This window comes from Rhamphochromis longiceps, linkage group LG8 (assembly GCF_057381845.1).
Source record: "Rhamphochromis longiceps isolate RC_006_pf linkage group LG8, R_longiceps_female_GT1.1, whole genome shotgun sequence".
Classification (NCBI taxonomy): domain Eukaryota; kingdom Metazoa; phylum Chordata; class Actinopteri; order Cichliformes; family Cichlidae; genus Rhamphochromis; species Rhamphochromis longiceps.
Window position 1 is genome coordinate 20,899,984 of NC_140564.1, and position 15,867 is coordinate 20,915,850.

The 15,867-nt window shown below is 38.2% G+C and overlaps 1 protein-coding gene across 1 annotated transcript; it reads left to right on the forward strand.

Moving 5' to 3' along the window:
• Nucleotides 1-12,744: 12,744 nt before the first annotated feature.
• LOC146663593 (leucine-rich repeat-containing protein 51-like) lies at nt 12,745-14,851 on the forward strand. Its single transcript, XM_085415291.1, has 4 exons — nt 12,745-12,796; nt 13,251-13,456; nt 13,696-13,844; nt 14,725-14,851. Exons 1-4 carry the CDS (start codon nt 12,745-12,747, stop codon nt 14,849-14,851), a joined length of 534 nt encoding a protein of 177 aa, XP_085271417.1.
• Nucleotides 14,852-15,867: the final 1,016 nt, after the last annotated feature.

The following is a 15,867-nucleotide window of genomic DNA, read 5'->3' on the forward strand; positions in this document are numbered from 1 at the left end:
TAATTGTTGAACCTCTATGAAGTAGCCACACATGCACATGAAAAACTTTTTGACCTCTTTTAGCCCTGAGGAAGAGATTACTACATATTAATTTTAATTCCTAATTGCTTCATCACATATTTGAATGGAAATGCTTTAAAAATAAAGCAGCCAATATGTTCATATTCAAGTCTTGAGCTGCCCCTAATTTCTTTATATTTTGATAGAAAAAAGGAAAATTGGTGCAGTGATATACTGTTTTGCCTGTTTTGATGAGTTTAAAGTCATTATTTCTATCACCACTTTTATCTTAAGTAGTTTTCACGACAGTGTGGGGGGGGTATGATATTAAGAATGGCTTCTTGCCCTCTTAGATCCTAACACAATACAGAGAAAAGCCTAATTATCAGATGGACCCCGCCCCCCCCATGAGCATGCATTGGTGACAGTGGGAAGAAAAATCTCAATTTTAACAGGAGGAAGCTTCCAGCAGAACCACGCTCAGGTTGGGAAGCTGCCATGACCAGTTGGGGGTGAGTGAAGGGAGACGGGACAAAACTGTGGAAACAAATATGTTTTTGCTAACAGCTGAAATAAGAATAATATTATGTGTCATTCAATGATAACTAAACATGTTACACTGTTTTTGAAATATTTATATGCTTTAAAAAGAATATAAATTTAATTGTCAAACTACACTAAGGTAATCCAACAAAGGAGGAAAAAAACACATCACACAAAAAGTTTCATTGTATTTTAAAAACTGGCTATTTTAAATATCCAGTTTAAAATAAATAAATGAAAAAATATGTAAGGCTATTGATATCTGTGACCTAAAAAATAAGAAGCTTTTGACAAAATTCTGATCAGATTCCTTGGCCAGGGTTCATGCATTTTTAAAATGGTCCTTCTTTCCAGCTCATCATTTAACAGTCTATTGCCTCTGATACTTTCTAAATTCACCACTTGCCAAATAGGCCAATGGCAAAACACTCTTTTCTGAACTCACTTGTTTTCAAAGATGCTCTCCACAGGCAATCATAATTTCACAGAAAGCCACACACATGCATTAGCAGGCACGCCACTTTTAAGAAAGTCACTCAGAACTGTCCAAAAGAAAAAAGAAGAAAAAACCCCAACAAAAGCTTGGAAATCTTGCTGTGTTTTAACATATACTTTATACTTTCCTCTAACATTCACACACATTCAGTTTGGGCTGTGTTAAGTATTGTTTCCTTCTGTTGGCTGTTATGTGACAGTTAATTAAGCCCTTCAGTAACATCCTCAGCTTTGGCACCACAGACAGACGTTACTCACTCTTATCTTCACACAGAACACACACACACACACACACACACACACACACACACACACACACACACACACACACACAGCTGTATTTCCATCACTTCAGATGGAAATCGTTACACTGATTTTATTAACCTAACTCAAGCCTTTACCTTCAAGTAATCCTCCCTTACACTAACCTTAAAGCAAGTCTTTAAAGTAACACTCAGTGATTATGGTGATTTGCATTTTTTTAAATCCCCACAAGCCAACCAGATCACCACAATGTGTTTTTTTTATTGTGATTTACATTTTTGACAGAACTTGTACACACATACATCCCTTCACACTCTTTTTATGTGGTGTCAAAAAGCTACCGTGTGTCCTCAGAATATATTTAACCTATTTCGACAGGGAGCAAAATGCGCACACACCAACACACACTCATTCATCATTCTTCTCTCCACGCATGTAGACATGCACATTCTCTCTCCATCACTTATTCCTCTAATGTTAAGAGGTCACTGCCTGGGCGTTGCAGATAATAATGAATTATGATTTTGTGTGCAAGAGCACACACACAGATACACTTTGAGGGGTTAACACGCATTTGAAAGACTGTCTGTGGTTATGTGCATTTGTGTGTGCTTGTGCGTGCAATGTGCTGATGTCAAATATTCACTTGACAAGCCATAAAGATGGATATCTTCCTATTACATTCTTAATTACATGACCTTTAAGAAGTCAATCAAAGTGGATGTGTATTTTCCCGAGCCTTTGAACCAGTACCAGTGTCAGCAGCATAATACTGAATGTGTTTCAGATCTGTACTGTGTTTTTCATCGTGTAATTATATCTAACACATTAACAGTGAAGTTATCCTACTCTGTCCTATTCAAATGTGATTGGAGTCTCTTGAGCTCTGCATGAAATCTTCCCTACCAGCTTCACACCAGTGCATATCATTTCAAATATGTTTAAATGTGACTGACACAAATCTTTGAAAATTAAAGGTTCTTAAACTGAGTACATGTTAAAAGAATAGGCAGCCTGCTGCTTTTAAAAATGTAACGTTATTTTACTTGTATCATATATACTTAGATTACTGTGACCCAAGCTCAGCCTTTGTAATCAAATTCCTTTAAATCTTCATTAGTATGTCTGTGAAGGTTCTCAGTCATCCAGGTCATTGTAGTCTAAGGAGCTTGGAAAGAAAAGCGTCTGGACTTCTTTAAGTTTCCTTGAAGACGTTTCACCAAGTTCAGTCCTAAGAGTAATTGGTGGAGAGTCCCAGATTTAAGCCGTATAGGAGTGTCCCCAAGAAGGTCATGGACCCTCTATTGATCCTCTACTTAATCACACGAGCCAAGATGTGAAAATGGGTGTGGGTCACAATCAGCCAAGGTTTCTGGTGAACCCAGTTTGAAGCCTAGCCCCACCCTATCATGTGATTTCCTGAGGTCAAATGGCCCAGGATGTAAGTGGGCGTTAAAGCATCTGGGAAGGGATCTCAAAACTGGATTATAGATGGCAGACAGTTGGTGTCATATGCCAGCGGTCCCCAACCTGTTTTTGTGGTTTGTCTCATAATATTTTCACGGTCCGGCCTTTAAGGTGTCGCGGATAAATACAACACAATTAAACCAGTACCAGCACCAAAGAAAATAAGATTTATTCATAACACATGGGAAAAGACCCAGGGAAACAGAGTTAACGATAAAAACGATAAAAACCTGAAAACCATAAATTTCACACCCGAGCCTCAACTCTTGCGGCCGGGTACCAAACGACTCACGGACCAGTACCAGTCCATGGCCCAGGGGTTGGGGACCACTGTCTTAAGCCACCGCCTCTGTTCAAAGATGGTTGTTCACAGTGGACATAGATGGCTTCTTTCACTCCTTTTTCAAACCATCTGTCTTCTCTGTCCAAAATGTGAACATTGGCGTCCTCGAAAGAGTGACCGTTGTCCTTTAGATGCAGATGGTCCTTGCTAAGCTGTTCAGCATACACTACGTTCTTGTTGTGCACTGAACTTTTAAAAGTGCTACATGTTATAAACTTGTGTTAATATTCAAATAATATTCCGTTCTAAGAACACGGACTCATGATCCCTCTTAAAACAATTATTTGAGTTTGACTATAAGTATAATTATGTATATTTAATATATATATAAAGTATAATTACACACTTTTTGAGGCTTCTTCTTGGAATGTTTTGTCCTACATCCTTGCACCCACTTGCCAAGCTTCCTTTTCACTCTAGGGTTTTTCTCTTAATGAAGATATATTTAGGCAGGTAGCTGAACAGAGCTGCAGTTCTATCACACGAATGATGCTTTCATCCTAATCTGTATAAGCATACCGCAGCGTACGCAGTACTTCATTTTTACTCCTGGGAATTATGATTTTTGCCTTTGTTGGGTTTTATTTTTATAATTAAGATCTCAGTTTGGAGATGAAATTCCAGGTCTGTCTATTTTAAATCCAAAACCTTACAGGCAGAGAAACTTTTTTTATTCTTGAGATGCGCTCTTTTGAAGTTCCCCATCAACTTTTTTTTTCACTTTCTCAGTTACACCAGCCATTCTCTAAAGTACTTGCCACAACCCGACTAATATTAGTGTTAGAGTACACTTTCTTCTACTGCACTTACTGCAGGCTGTAAAGTTCAGTTCCTTTTGGGCTGGGGCTTGTCATCCACTACAAATGGAAAGTTATCAATCTTCTGTGGGTCTCTGGAAGGTCTGCAGAAACTCAAACTTTGTCATGTCTGTCTTCTGAACTTCAACTGAAAGAAAAACTGACCTAGACAATTAATGTTTACAAGTTTACCCATGAACATTAGCTTAAATGATAAGGCTTAAGTGTAATTAGCTCTTTGCTCCTTTTCTAAGTGAGTTGTACAACCATGACATGCAAACCTCCATGATGCATAGCAATCTCATCCTGAAGCGTCATGGAAAATTAATTAATTTCAGAGAATGAATCCATGCAGCTCATTTAAGGCGGTATAATTATCCCTTTGTGTACCCTTAATCACAAAAAATGCTAGTAAGGCAGTTTTAAACAGGAGAAGTATACGAAATACTGAAATACAGAACAAGTGTCTGTCTTATTTTTGCTTCATTACATTACAAAGACTCTTTTTGTGCAGCAAAAATACTTAGTGTGAGTGAATGTAGTTTTGTGATTCACTAATTAGACTTTCACTTAGCATCATCTAACTTCATCACATGGATAAATTAAGCAGTTTTTAGCATATTGGCTAGCAATCATGTTTATTAAACATTACTTATATGCTAAATCAAGCAGTCAAAAATTTAGCTTATTAGCTAGTGAGCTTGTTTGTTAAAAGCTTCTTACCCGGGAAAAGTTCTGTACATTAGCAGAGAAACAGGCTTCAGGTCTGTAAAAGTTGGAGCAACAAGGATTGCTCTGCTGCTTCAAAAGTGTCAGCATTTCAACGTTTAAGGTTATGTTTATCTGTACATCTACTGGAGCCTACTTAAGCTCACAGTAACAGTATGCTAAAGGCCACGCCTAGCATGGCACGCTAATTTTGAGCAGGTATAAGTTTTAATGTTTAACAGCTTGGCATATAATGTCAGTCTTGCAGTTTACAGAGGTGGACAATCCTCCAGTGAAGATAAATGTTTCACCGATGGTCATTTGACTGTCTTTCAGTATGATTCTGCTAAAACTCACAGGCTGAATTGAGTTTTTCTGAGGTAAGCCATGGGAAAAGAAGGGACAGATTACATTTACTGATGCATATGTTGAAATGTTAGGGGCTTTAGCCTTGACAGTAGACTGCTCTACTTCAAGTTTCACATACTGAACTCTCTGATCTTGCTTGGAAATGATGAGTTATTGAAACAAATTTATTAACTGAACAGTTAGTGGTTCTTCAACCAAGGTTTGTAAAACATCAAAAGGAGGACCGAACAGGATCAGTGTAACATGATTTATTTTTCTGTACCGCAGCACTAGGTTTTCTCAGTTACATGTATTCCAATTATGTAATGAGTTTTGAACAAATCTGTGGTGTAAGTGTCAAAATTGTGGCCTGTGACTGGAGTGCACCTCCCAGCACTGAGGCAGAGCAGATCTTTGAGCAATGCTTTTACTCTTCACAAGCAAACCTCTGGTGGTGCCCTTGACAAAAGCACTTAACCCCACCTGCTCCAGCTGAGCTGTATTGAGCAACTCCCTGAAGTCACTTTGTTAAATTGAATGAGGGTGATACAGGTTGTATTGATAAAAGGGCTCCCAGTGATCTTTAGTTAACAAAAGGTATGAAAAAGACTGAAAGAGATAGTAACAACTTTGTCCAGCTTTTTAGTTTTATCTTTCAGTTGCCCTCTTTGAAATACATGCTTTTTAGCAAGAATCCTTAGCCTACTTAGGTTTTGATCTTCTTAGTTATTCAACACTGGGACTGTAGCCTAATACAACTACTGTCGGCACCTATTTCTCTCTTAAAATATTTCATATTTATGCCATTGACATATACCATTGACAAATCAAGTGATTTAACAAGAATCATCTGCAATGTTCTGCTTATAATAGATAGGTTCTGATATTCATGTAATTTAGATGCCACTTTGACAGGCAGCAACCTTACAGTAGATCTAACTGGGTGTCGTACTGGTTCTACAGCTGTAGAGCCAGTAACACACCTCAAACTGCTACACACCACAAAATCTGCCCGAGGCATTCACCCATCTTCGAAAATCCTAGATCCAAATGCAATCTGGCATCTATGGAAGTCAGAACAAGCCAGATTCAGAGAGCTCCCACCCCGCAAACCTCCACAACATCCAAAACATATTTTGCTACGTTATGGTTTCTCAGACATCACAAGACACACTCTGGGATTTCTTTGCGCAGTCCTGATGAGTCACACGATAGTAACACAGTATTATTACAGATATTTAAAACAGGTAGCTCTTGAAAATGAGACTTCATGTCTCAGTGAGATTTACCTGTATAAATAAAGGTGAAATACAAAAGTAAAAACCACAGAAATGTAGCTGCTTAATGAATACTAATACTTAATCTTCAGACATTGATTACATTTAGCTGCATAACTATATTTATTGAATAACACAAAATAGTAATAGTTAAGAACTGATTGATGGAATAAACAATTATTTATATGGCTTTAAGGCAGGTGTGTCCAACTCCAGGCCTCAAGGGTCAGTGCCCTGCAGGTGTTTTGGTAAAATAGATGCAGTAAAAGAAAAACACTCTGTCATGAACTGATCTCCCCAGATTGCAGATCTCAGTGTTATTGAAACAGCGTGGGATCATCTCAACAGAAAGGAACTGTTCATTTATTTATGTCAGGAAGTAATTCTAGGCAAACAAACACAGTACTATCAGAACTTGAGTTACACTGCCTGCTAAAGCAATAGTGAAGATTCTTTATTTTCTGTTATGTGTTCGTATGTCTCTGATGAAAGCAGTACAACTGACTGGATAACTAATTAGTAGCATCGCTGTATACATCATCCATCTGACTGCCTCACTAATGGACTGATACACTGCTTTACCCACGCTGCCTGTCAAATTGACTGACATGACTGATGCATTGCGTGACTGGTTGAATGACCATCTGACACAGCAGCTTGCTGACAGATATACTAGCTTTCTGACTGACTACACAACTGAGAATTTAAGAGAGTGACTGGCTGTGGAGGCCATTGATGGACTGTCAGTATATTCTTAATAGAAGGTAAGCAGCAAAGTGTGCCCATGCCATGAGAAGCCCGAGTGACCAGTGTGCTAATAGCATGACCTCCTATGTAATACTAAAAGGAGAGGGTGGGGAATAGAGTAAGAGACAGTGACAGAACAAAGGTAAGAATATGCATGAAGAGAAGAAGAAACACATTTATTACATAAGAAGAAAAGGGGAAATTGCGGTGAGAAAATACCCCTCTTTAAGTCTGTTGTTACTGATTCTGAAGGACAGGGACACACAGCTGTTGTTAAGGACAAATAGGAGAGACTGATAAAAAGCAGACAAGGAGAATTAGAAGGTGAAATTGAGAAGATCAGTGCTTTTTAATGTAGAGTAGGGAAGAGACATGGTAAGGGCAAAGCCTGAGCACTGGGGTAGAAAAATTTCATGGAGGTAGAATTTGGAAAAAAGATTCTTTCTATGTCCCTTTAGGCAACACAGAATATTGATTGTATCCATGGTCATTTAATGTGTGTGGTAATGCAGTTGTGTGCCAAGATCGTTGTACTTTTACAGTAACTGTGCACACTCCAGCATTCATTGTGTATGTCTGAATGTGTGTATGTCTTTGTACCCCTGGGCAAAGGGCATAAGTGATGAACTCGCCACTATAAATTTCTCATATTCAGCTATGAATGATGCATTTTGAGTGTGGGATCTATGCACCTCCAGGATAGGATAGCATAGTTTAAGTGTTTGAATACACTGAGAGATGCAGCAAAATCACATTTGCAGTATAGCATAATATCATTTTTAAGCACAAATCTGAAACATTTAAAGTACAAAAAGTAAAAAGAAGTATCAAAGAGAATGGAGTAATTTCAGTGGCTCGGACTTGATGATTACAGCTTTAAAATTAAACATTGTTTTCATAACACTGAAGACAATAAACTGTCGGCACTGTTTTCAGCACAGCATTAGGTGATGCTCATATATTGCTGAAAGGCCAACTTTTGACTGGTACTGCAAAGACCCCAATTAAGCACAGAGCAAACAAACACTAACAGTAACTTAAATACATAGTGCATTGAGTTAGGGGTGGGACTTTCCTCAAATGGATATTTTTTCTTCTGCTGTAACAATAGCTGTTTTCTCTCATGTTTATTGTAACAAGCTTGGATGTATGACTGGCTAAATATATATTCAGTCAAACAGAAGAAAACACAAAAACTAAATAACAGACAGTGTTAAAATTGTTTTGCTTGACCAGCATGGCATCCATTCCCCAGTTTTTTTCCTGCACAGTTAATGTTAAGATAATTAAAATGACATTAACTGTGAGAAAGCTGCTGTTTTGTTGTGCATGCTGAATACGCTGTGGATCACCTTGAATGTCACATGAAGAAATAATCTTGTTTAAATCCATCTCCTTTGTTTTAAATGTTCAAATACGATAGTTAAGAATAAAGCAGGAAGCAAGGATATTCCTCTAATACCATTACCTTTCATCAGGGGACAATGGCAGATGCACTTACGCCGCAGAAGTTGGTATTACACAACAGCGGCTGTGTTTATGCAGGTCTCTTACTGCAGGCTGAAAATGTGCCTGTATTAAGCCGTTCTTCTTGCTTATACCACCTATATAATATGCAGATGCAAGTGCGGAAAGAAATTAAAGGGATACGTGAAACACTAAAGGCTGCCCGAGCTCTACCAATCTTGCAGTCCAAACATTAACAGCACATCGATGCTGAACGATTATGTAAAAACATGCATTATGTTTCAAGCCGCTGTTTTTAAATGAGTCATTTCAGTGCTGTGTGTACAATGTCATAATTGTTGTTTTGTTTGAAGCGGGTGAGCTGAATTGGATGAGGAGTGATGTGGAGTTCTTATATCACTTTGACCTTTGATTTGAACTCTTCAGACCAGAGTGTCCATTCTGTTTCTTTTCTGCTATGTGACTCTTAAGAACACAAGTTCAGCTATCTTACTAAATCTTGATCAGAACCTGGACTTTATTTATTTCATGGTTTTTAGTCATATGCAAGTGTTCAGCTTACATAAATACAGAAATACAGTATACAAGGAAAGAACAGAGTTTTATGTTTCTTGAGCCCAGTACCTTACCTTCGCCTGATATTTCCTCATTCCATATTACACTGATAGCACTTACCCAAACAAGTCTTTAATGGAAAGTTTAAACTAGTTTAGAGCTACTTCAGTTTCACTTGCATCCAGTTCTCCACTTCCAGTACCGCGCTAATGTAAGGTGCTAATAAATGGAAAGAGACTTGGCGACAGCCATCTGCCAAGTTAAGCAGTGGACAATGCAGCTGAGAATAAACAGCTATAAAATACTATACTGCGAAAAAGTCTTAAGGCACCTCCCATTTCTTTATATTTGGCTTGGAAATTTGGAGAGTGGGCACAAGGGTCTAAAGTTAACATTTGCTGTGACCACCTTTATTCTTCAACACAGCATGAACTCTGTTGGGCAAGCTTGCTGTTTCTAAATTTTTGAAGTGGTCTTCAGGAATAGTCCTCCAGGCTTCTTGAAAGACATTTTTTGTCTGCCTTTTGTTCTGTTCTCTGTCAAGATGATCCCACACTGCTTCCCCTGTCTGTTTTCACTAGGTAGTTATGCTTTTGCTCCATTGGCAATGTGTCACAAGCTTTCCAGATGGTATTCCATGATGGATCAAGATTTGACAGTACCTTATTGTGTTATACTTCCATCCATTCCCCAAATCATGACAGAGCCTCTACTGTTTTTTGCAGATAGCCATAGACACTCATTGTTGTACCTGTCTCTTGACCCTTTCTGTACATAGTGATGATAGTTTAAGCTAAAACATTTCAAAGTGGAATTCATCACTCTATAAAGGTCTATGTAATTTGCAACCAATGGATCTGTAAGACCCGTTAAAGTTAATCTCAACTGAACTAAACTGAAGGACTGGATGAATATATATACTCGATATTGTGTAGCTGGATATTTTTCCTCCAACTCGCCAGTTTCCTCAGCTTTTTTAAGCACACACTGCTCACCTTGTGCAAAATTATTGAATAGTAGCTCCATTAGAATCACCTCATTAATAAACATTAACAAAGAAAAAAACACATTCCTCTGCCAATGTCCAAAGAACGACTTTGAGAGATTTTCAGAAAGCCTGGAGAACTTTTGCTCAAACTACAGTGTATAAAGAAATAAGGAGTGGCTCAAGAGTTTTGCACAGTACTCTATATTGATTATCCTGAGGTCTATAGCCTACAGTGTTACGGTGCTCTCATGAATATTCAATCCCTTCAAACCACTGCTGTTCAGATTTTTCAGCTTCCTACTGTGTGCGGCTGAATGGACTCACTGTAGTACATGGGTATTAAGCACATCACTCATGGCCGTTGCAGGGAGGAAAGAAGTCCAGATTTTTCCATCTGGTCTCCTGCTTGATGTTTTATTCATCTGAATGACCCTGTTTCCTGATCTATGATCTTAAGAGACTCAGCCACACACACACCAATGACACCACCCTCCCACATGCTTATACGCAATTTATCAGTGAGACATAAATTTGAAGATCACCTTAAACATTAGATGAACCATGCGGCTTGTAAATAAACACTCGATATCTCCTTTACATACCTCACATACTCTGACTTCCAAAACATTTGTTCAAACCCATCCTGATTCCAGCCTCTGTCTGAGTCTCTGTCTGTGTCCTTCACTATGGCTCACTGTCATTTTCATATCTTATTGAAGGACTGTCCTTACTCTTTCAATGAGGTGCTGTTGTGCTATTAGCGAGGCGTACACAGACACTGACATCTTGAGGGAGCAACAAGGTGAGGAAAATCTCCGGCTGATGGATGTAATTTTCCATGATCACCTCTTCTGTCCTTTGAGTTCTTCTTTGTGAATATGTCCTCCATTTACCCTCTCAAACTCATATTCTGTTTATTTTTCTGTGCTCGTTGGTACATTGTCAGCATAGATGCACAATTCAGGAGAGTTAGAGCATATATATCCCAATAATAGAAATGCAGACAGTGACATATATTCTAGACAGGTGAGTTTTTCCACACCACACACATAATAGGTAAACATGTTTGCATCTGGTTCCGTGGACAACTCACTCACCAGTTCATCTGGACTCCGATGATGGCGTGAGGAAATTGGCATGCCAGGTAAAAGGCATTGATCTTTTCATACGATACAGGGTTGTGCTGTAAGATTTTTGGTCATGACATTCACACGATGTCCAGCTTTTAAAGTTGGGATTGGTACAATACATGATCCAAATATTGGATTGGAGCATTCCTCGACTTCCTGACGGCCTGAAAAACTTGATTCCAGGTTATGATTTAAGTCAAAAGCTCTAACATTGTTATTATGTGCTTTAGCTGACTGACTTGCAATGTAATCAATAATCACGTTGTCATGTTTTGGTTGGCAATGTACAGTCCCAATCAAAAGTTTGAGACCACTTGAAAAACGGCAAAAAACGTATTTTGCATAGTTGGATCTTAACAAGGTTCCAAGTAGAGCTTCAACATGCAACAAGAAGAAATGGGAGTGAAGCAAAACATTTTTTTGAGCAATTTGTTGAAAACAACGCTTTATTTAAAAGTTTAGGACCACACCTCCAAAAAACCCTGTAAACCCTGTAAATGAAAACATCTCAGGTGGGATCTGCTTGTCATGCCAGTAACGTTGGAAACCATCAGGACCATCAAGATTAAATTTTTTTTCTCATCAGAGAATAAAACTTCCTTCCACCTTTCAGTGTCCCATGTTTGGTGCTCTCTTGCAAAGTCCAAACGGTCAGTTCTGTGGCTTTCAAGGAGACCTTTGAAGACGTTTTTTGGTTTTGAAGCCCTTCAGTCTCAGATGCTGTCTGATGGTTATGGAGTTGCAGTCGACACCATTAACGGTCGTAATTTGGGTCGAGGATTTCCAATGTCTTGACGGACTGCCAATTGGTTCCTCAGTTCTGGTGAAATCTTTTTGGGTCTTTTACTTGACTTGTTTGTTCCATAACCCCCAGGATCATTTAAGAAATTCCAAATGACTGTCTTACTACTTCCCACCCCATTACCAATGGCGTCCTGCGAGAGACCCTGTTTATGCAGTTCAACAACCTGACAACGTTAAAAACGAAATGTTTTTTGTGCTTTTGCCATCAGAACATCATGACAATGTGAGTACCTGACAGAAATGATGATGAAACCACGTTTTTTTCACAGATTTGACCTTTTACAAGCATGTGGTTCTAAGTGTTTTACCAACTGGAAAACAACTTGTTTCAGTTTAAGCTTTGTTTTCAATAACTTGCATGGTCAAATAATTGTTTTGTCTCACTCCCATTTCTTCTTGTTGCATGTTGAAGCTCTACTTGGAACCTTGTTAAGATTAACCATGCAAAATATGATATTTTTTGCCATTTTTTTTAAGTGTTCTAAAACTTCTTATTGGGACTGCATTACTGCAAGATAGTATTCTGTGGTTTCCATGCATGCATGTATCTGTAAGAAGTAGAAAGATGAGGTGATCTATAATCAATGTTAGGTCTTCTTCTCTCTCCTTCTAAAATATATATCAATTGAATGCATTCTATATTGTGTGTGTGTTTGTGTATAAACTGCAAATGTTGACTTTTGAATTTCATCGCTAAGCAATATGTTTAATTTTTTTTCTCATGCAACCATGTGTTTTCAGTATTCAGTCACTGCTCTAGGTTTAATCTGGACATTCATTCTGCTGTTGCTGGAGACTTTTTGAACTGAACATGTATAGTCCACCAGTGGATCTTTCTTTTAAAAATCTCAGCAATGTTGCAGGTAGTATATTTTTAAAAATCCTGAAATATAAAGTAGATAATGAAATAGTGTTTACTTTTAAATATATTTCTTCCATTAATAATTATTTAAGTGCTCCTGGGGGGTGAGCTTTTTGGTAGGAAGTATTTTCTAGGACAGCACTTGCTCTTACAAAACCACCTAATTATAGTTAGTGTATCAACTGCTGTTATCAAAATGCATGAATTTAAATACTGCAATGTTTACACACTAGCATAATCTAGTCACACAAACTTGTAACTTATTGTTTTTAAAGCATTTTAAAATAAAATACTTCAAATCACTTCTTTTTTCTACAGTATAAAATTCTGTGAACATGACTGCAGTAATCACTTTAATAGAGCGGCTTTAAGCAGCAGAAATAAAACCGCATATAAACAAGTACCAAAGCTGCCCGTATAATGTATCAAGTCTCATTATGTTATTTTTGGTTCAGGTGCATTGGCAGAGCTGCCCCGAAGTCTGCTCCGCCCTTTAACCACAAACTCAAAGGGGAAGTACCTGAGCTGCTCTCTGCGTCTCAGTAATAACAGCCTCACCGACCTTGTTGGCCTCCAGTACACGATCAACCACTTTTTTGCACAACCATCAAAGCTTGGATGGTTGGATCTGTCCTTCAACAAAATCACCTGCATAGAACCTGTAAGAATCATTTTTGTTCTTCTAATAGCTCATTTTCAGTTTTCTATGTCTTCTTCTGAAATTAGCCCCTGTCTTTGATGTATAATTACACACGTCTTATACAAAACATTTGTTCTCCCTGTTTATTTATGAAATGTTTACAATCTACATTTGTTTCCCCAAAATGCAATAAATTCTGATATCTTCGCAAGCTAACCAGCATTTTATTGATTTAAATTTACAACTAAGCCCTGTTACAGGTTTTGTGTGAGCTGAAAGAACTGCGTGTGCTGTATCTTCATGGCAACAGCATCTGGAACCTGTCAGAAGTGGACAAGCTGAGAGAGCTCCAGCATCTGCACACAATCACATTGCATGGCAATCTCATAGAAACAAGCAAAGGCTACAGGTGCAAGCTCATTTTCAGCAATTTCACTTAAGACAGACATTCTGTTCTCAGAGCTGATCTGAAGTTGCAGTGTGTGGAGTTATACACAGGCTGGTTCTAGATTGGTTGTAGATAGTTGATAGCAAGAGGCTAGGCCAGAAGCAGAGAAGAAGAAAAGCAAAAAAAAAAAAAAGAATTAGAAAGAAAAAAATACCCCGACAAAACCTGCTTCATAGATTCATAGATCGTGCGGCATGTTGAGGATAACTCATATGTTGAGTCTAACTTGACAGTTGTTTCAGGGGGCTATGTTTTTTTAATGGGAAATCACAGGTGTGTAAGAGGGAATATTTGATCAGAAATGTAATAACTATTTTAGCAAAGTGGCAAAACAAGAGCTAAAATATTCTTCCTATTAAAGTACAGAATTTACCTAAAGTAGGTAAAGTAAAACTTCCTTTTTATGAAAAATGTCATTAACTGAATATATGTAGTACTGTACCAAGTACCATAATATTCTAGTTTAAACAGTATTTGTAATAACTAATGCACTGAATCTAATCATATATCTTTTGCAACACCTACAGATATAGACAGAGAAATGTCACATTGAGATATGTGATACCTCTGATACCTGCTTATGTCTACATTAGATGTGTCAGGTTATTAGGTTCAATATCTCAGGGATATAGCTTCTTGATTTAATTTTCATCTCACTTCATACTCTCATTTATGTGAAAAATCAGCAAAGTCTGCTTCACAAAGACTTAGACATATCGTCCTTATTTAAAATCAAATGTTAATGCTGATATGAATTTTCATATATGGAAGCACTCAACATGTCCACAGAGCCCTTGGAGTCAAAGCTGACTTTGACGTGTGTGCCTTTTTGTGTGTTTAGGAATTACGTGATTTCTGTATTGCCTCAGCTGAAGACGATGGACTTCAGCGGTGTGACACGAGATGAGCGGGTCATGGCAGATATCTGGCGTTCTCACGGCACCAAAAAAAACCCCCGAGACCATTAAGTGTTTCTGCTGAATAAAAATGGTTGTCCTCTCGTCACCAGCCTGTTTTGTTTTTTTCTCAATTCCCTGCGTCAGATCTTGGTATCCATGTTATTTACAGCTGAGCTAATATCCTGTGAGCATTCTCATTTTTGACCTATGGGCTGTGGCTATGGTCACCCATCTTCCTGCTTGATTACTGCAGTAGTAATTAGGAGGTAATCAGACTCTCGGTGGCCATCGTCACGACATGATGTCACAAACGGCGCACTACTTGTACAAATCTGAACATGCTGATGTGGCCCAGGGGTTATCGGTTGAAGTTAGAATCACTGTGACAGCTCAGACAATGTGAAGGACTGTGGAGCAGGGAAATTATTTTACGGCTATTGCTAAATAATTGTCATCATTACCATTGCATTAATAATATAATCTGGAGTTTATATTGCATTCAGGGGTTGAACAGTGTGTCTTTCAGAAAGGCTAAAAGTAACAGGACAGGAAACAGGCTTGGAGAGTTTTGCAGAAGTGGAAGTTATTTTGAGCCGCAGGCTAAGACGAGGCTTTAACAATGTAACAGATAGCTTTAAGAAGGCCTTAAGCAGTTATGACTATTTTATACACAATGCATATCTGTGCTTATTAAAGAGTTGGAGCTCGGTCAATTAATTGGGGGTCGGAAGCTTTGTTCGGCGCGCTGTTCGGACAATCTATTGTGCAAGTGACTTGGAGCCATAGAAGGAATTGCAATACATGCTTACAAAACACTTATATATCAGATCATTTTATATTAAGCTTTTAAGTAGAGGTTCTTGGTTAAAACATTTATTTAGTAGAAGACATACACATAGTCTCAGTGAGCCTCTGGTCTGGTAAAAGGTCAGAAGTGCAACAGGTGAATTGAGAAAGAGCATTTGAGGACGAGACACAGACAGTAGGTGAAGAGGTGACACAAAGAGCATGTGAGGTCAACACATACACACACATTAGTTAGATTTATTTAGAGGAGAGATTAGTCATGTCTGGTTGTAACTGCA

Bases quoted from the DNA above. Each gene is read 5' to 3' on its own strand.
- LOC146663593 (XM_085415291.1), top strand. From the start codon at position 12,745: ATGTATAGTCCACCAGTGGATCTTTCTTTTAAAAATCTCAGCAATGTT. The intron at 13,457-13,695 runs GTAAGAATCATT...GCCCTGTTACAG, and splicing joins AAATCACCTGCATAGAACCT to GTTTTGTGTGAGCTGAAAGA. The intron at 13,845-14,724 runs GTGCAAGCTCAT...TTGTGTGTTTAG, and splicing joins GAAACAAGCAAAGGCTACAG to GAATTACGTGATTTCTGTAT.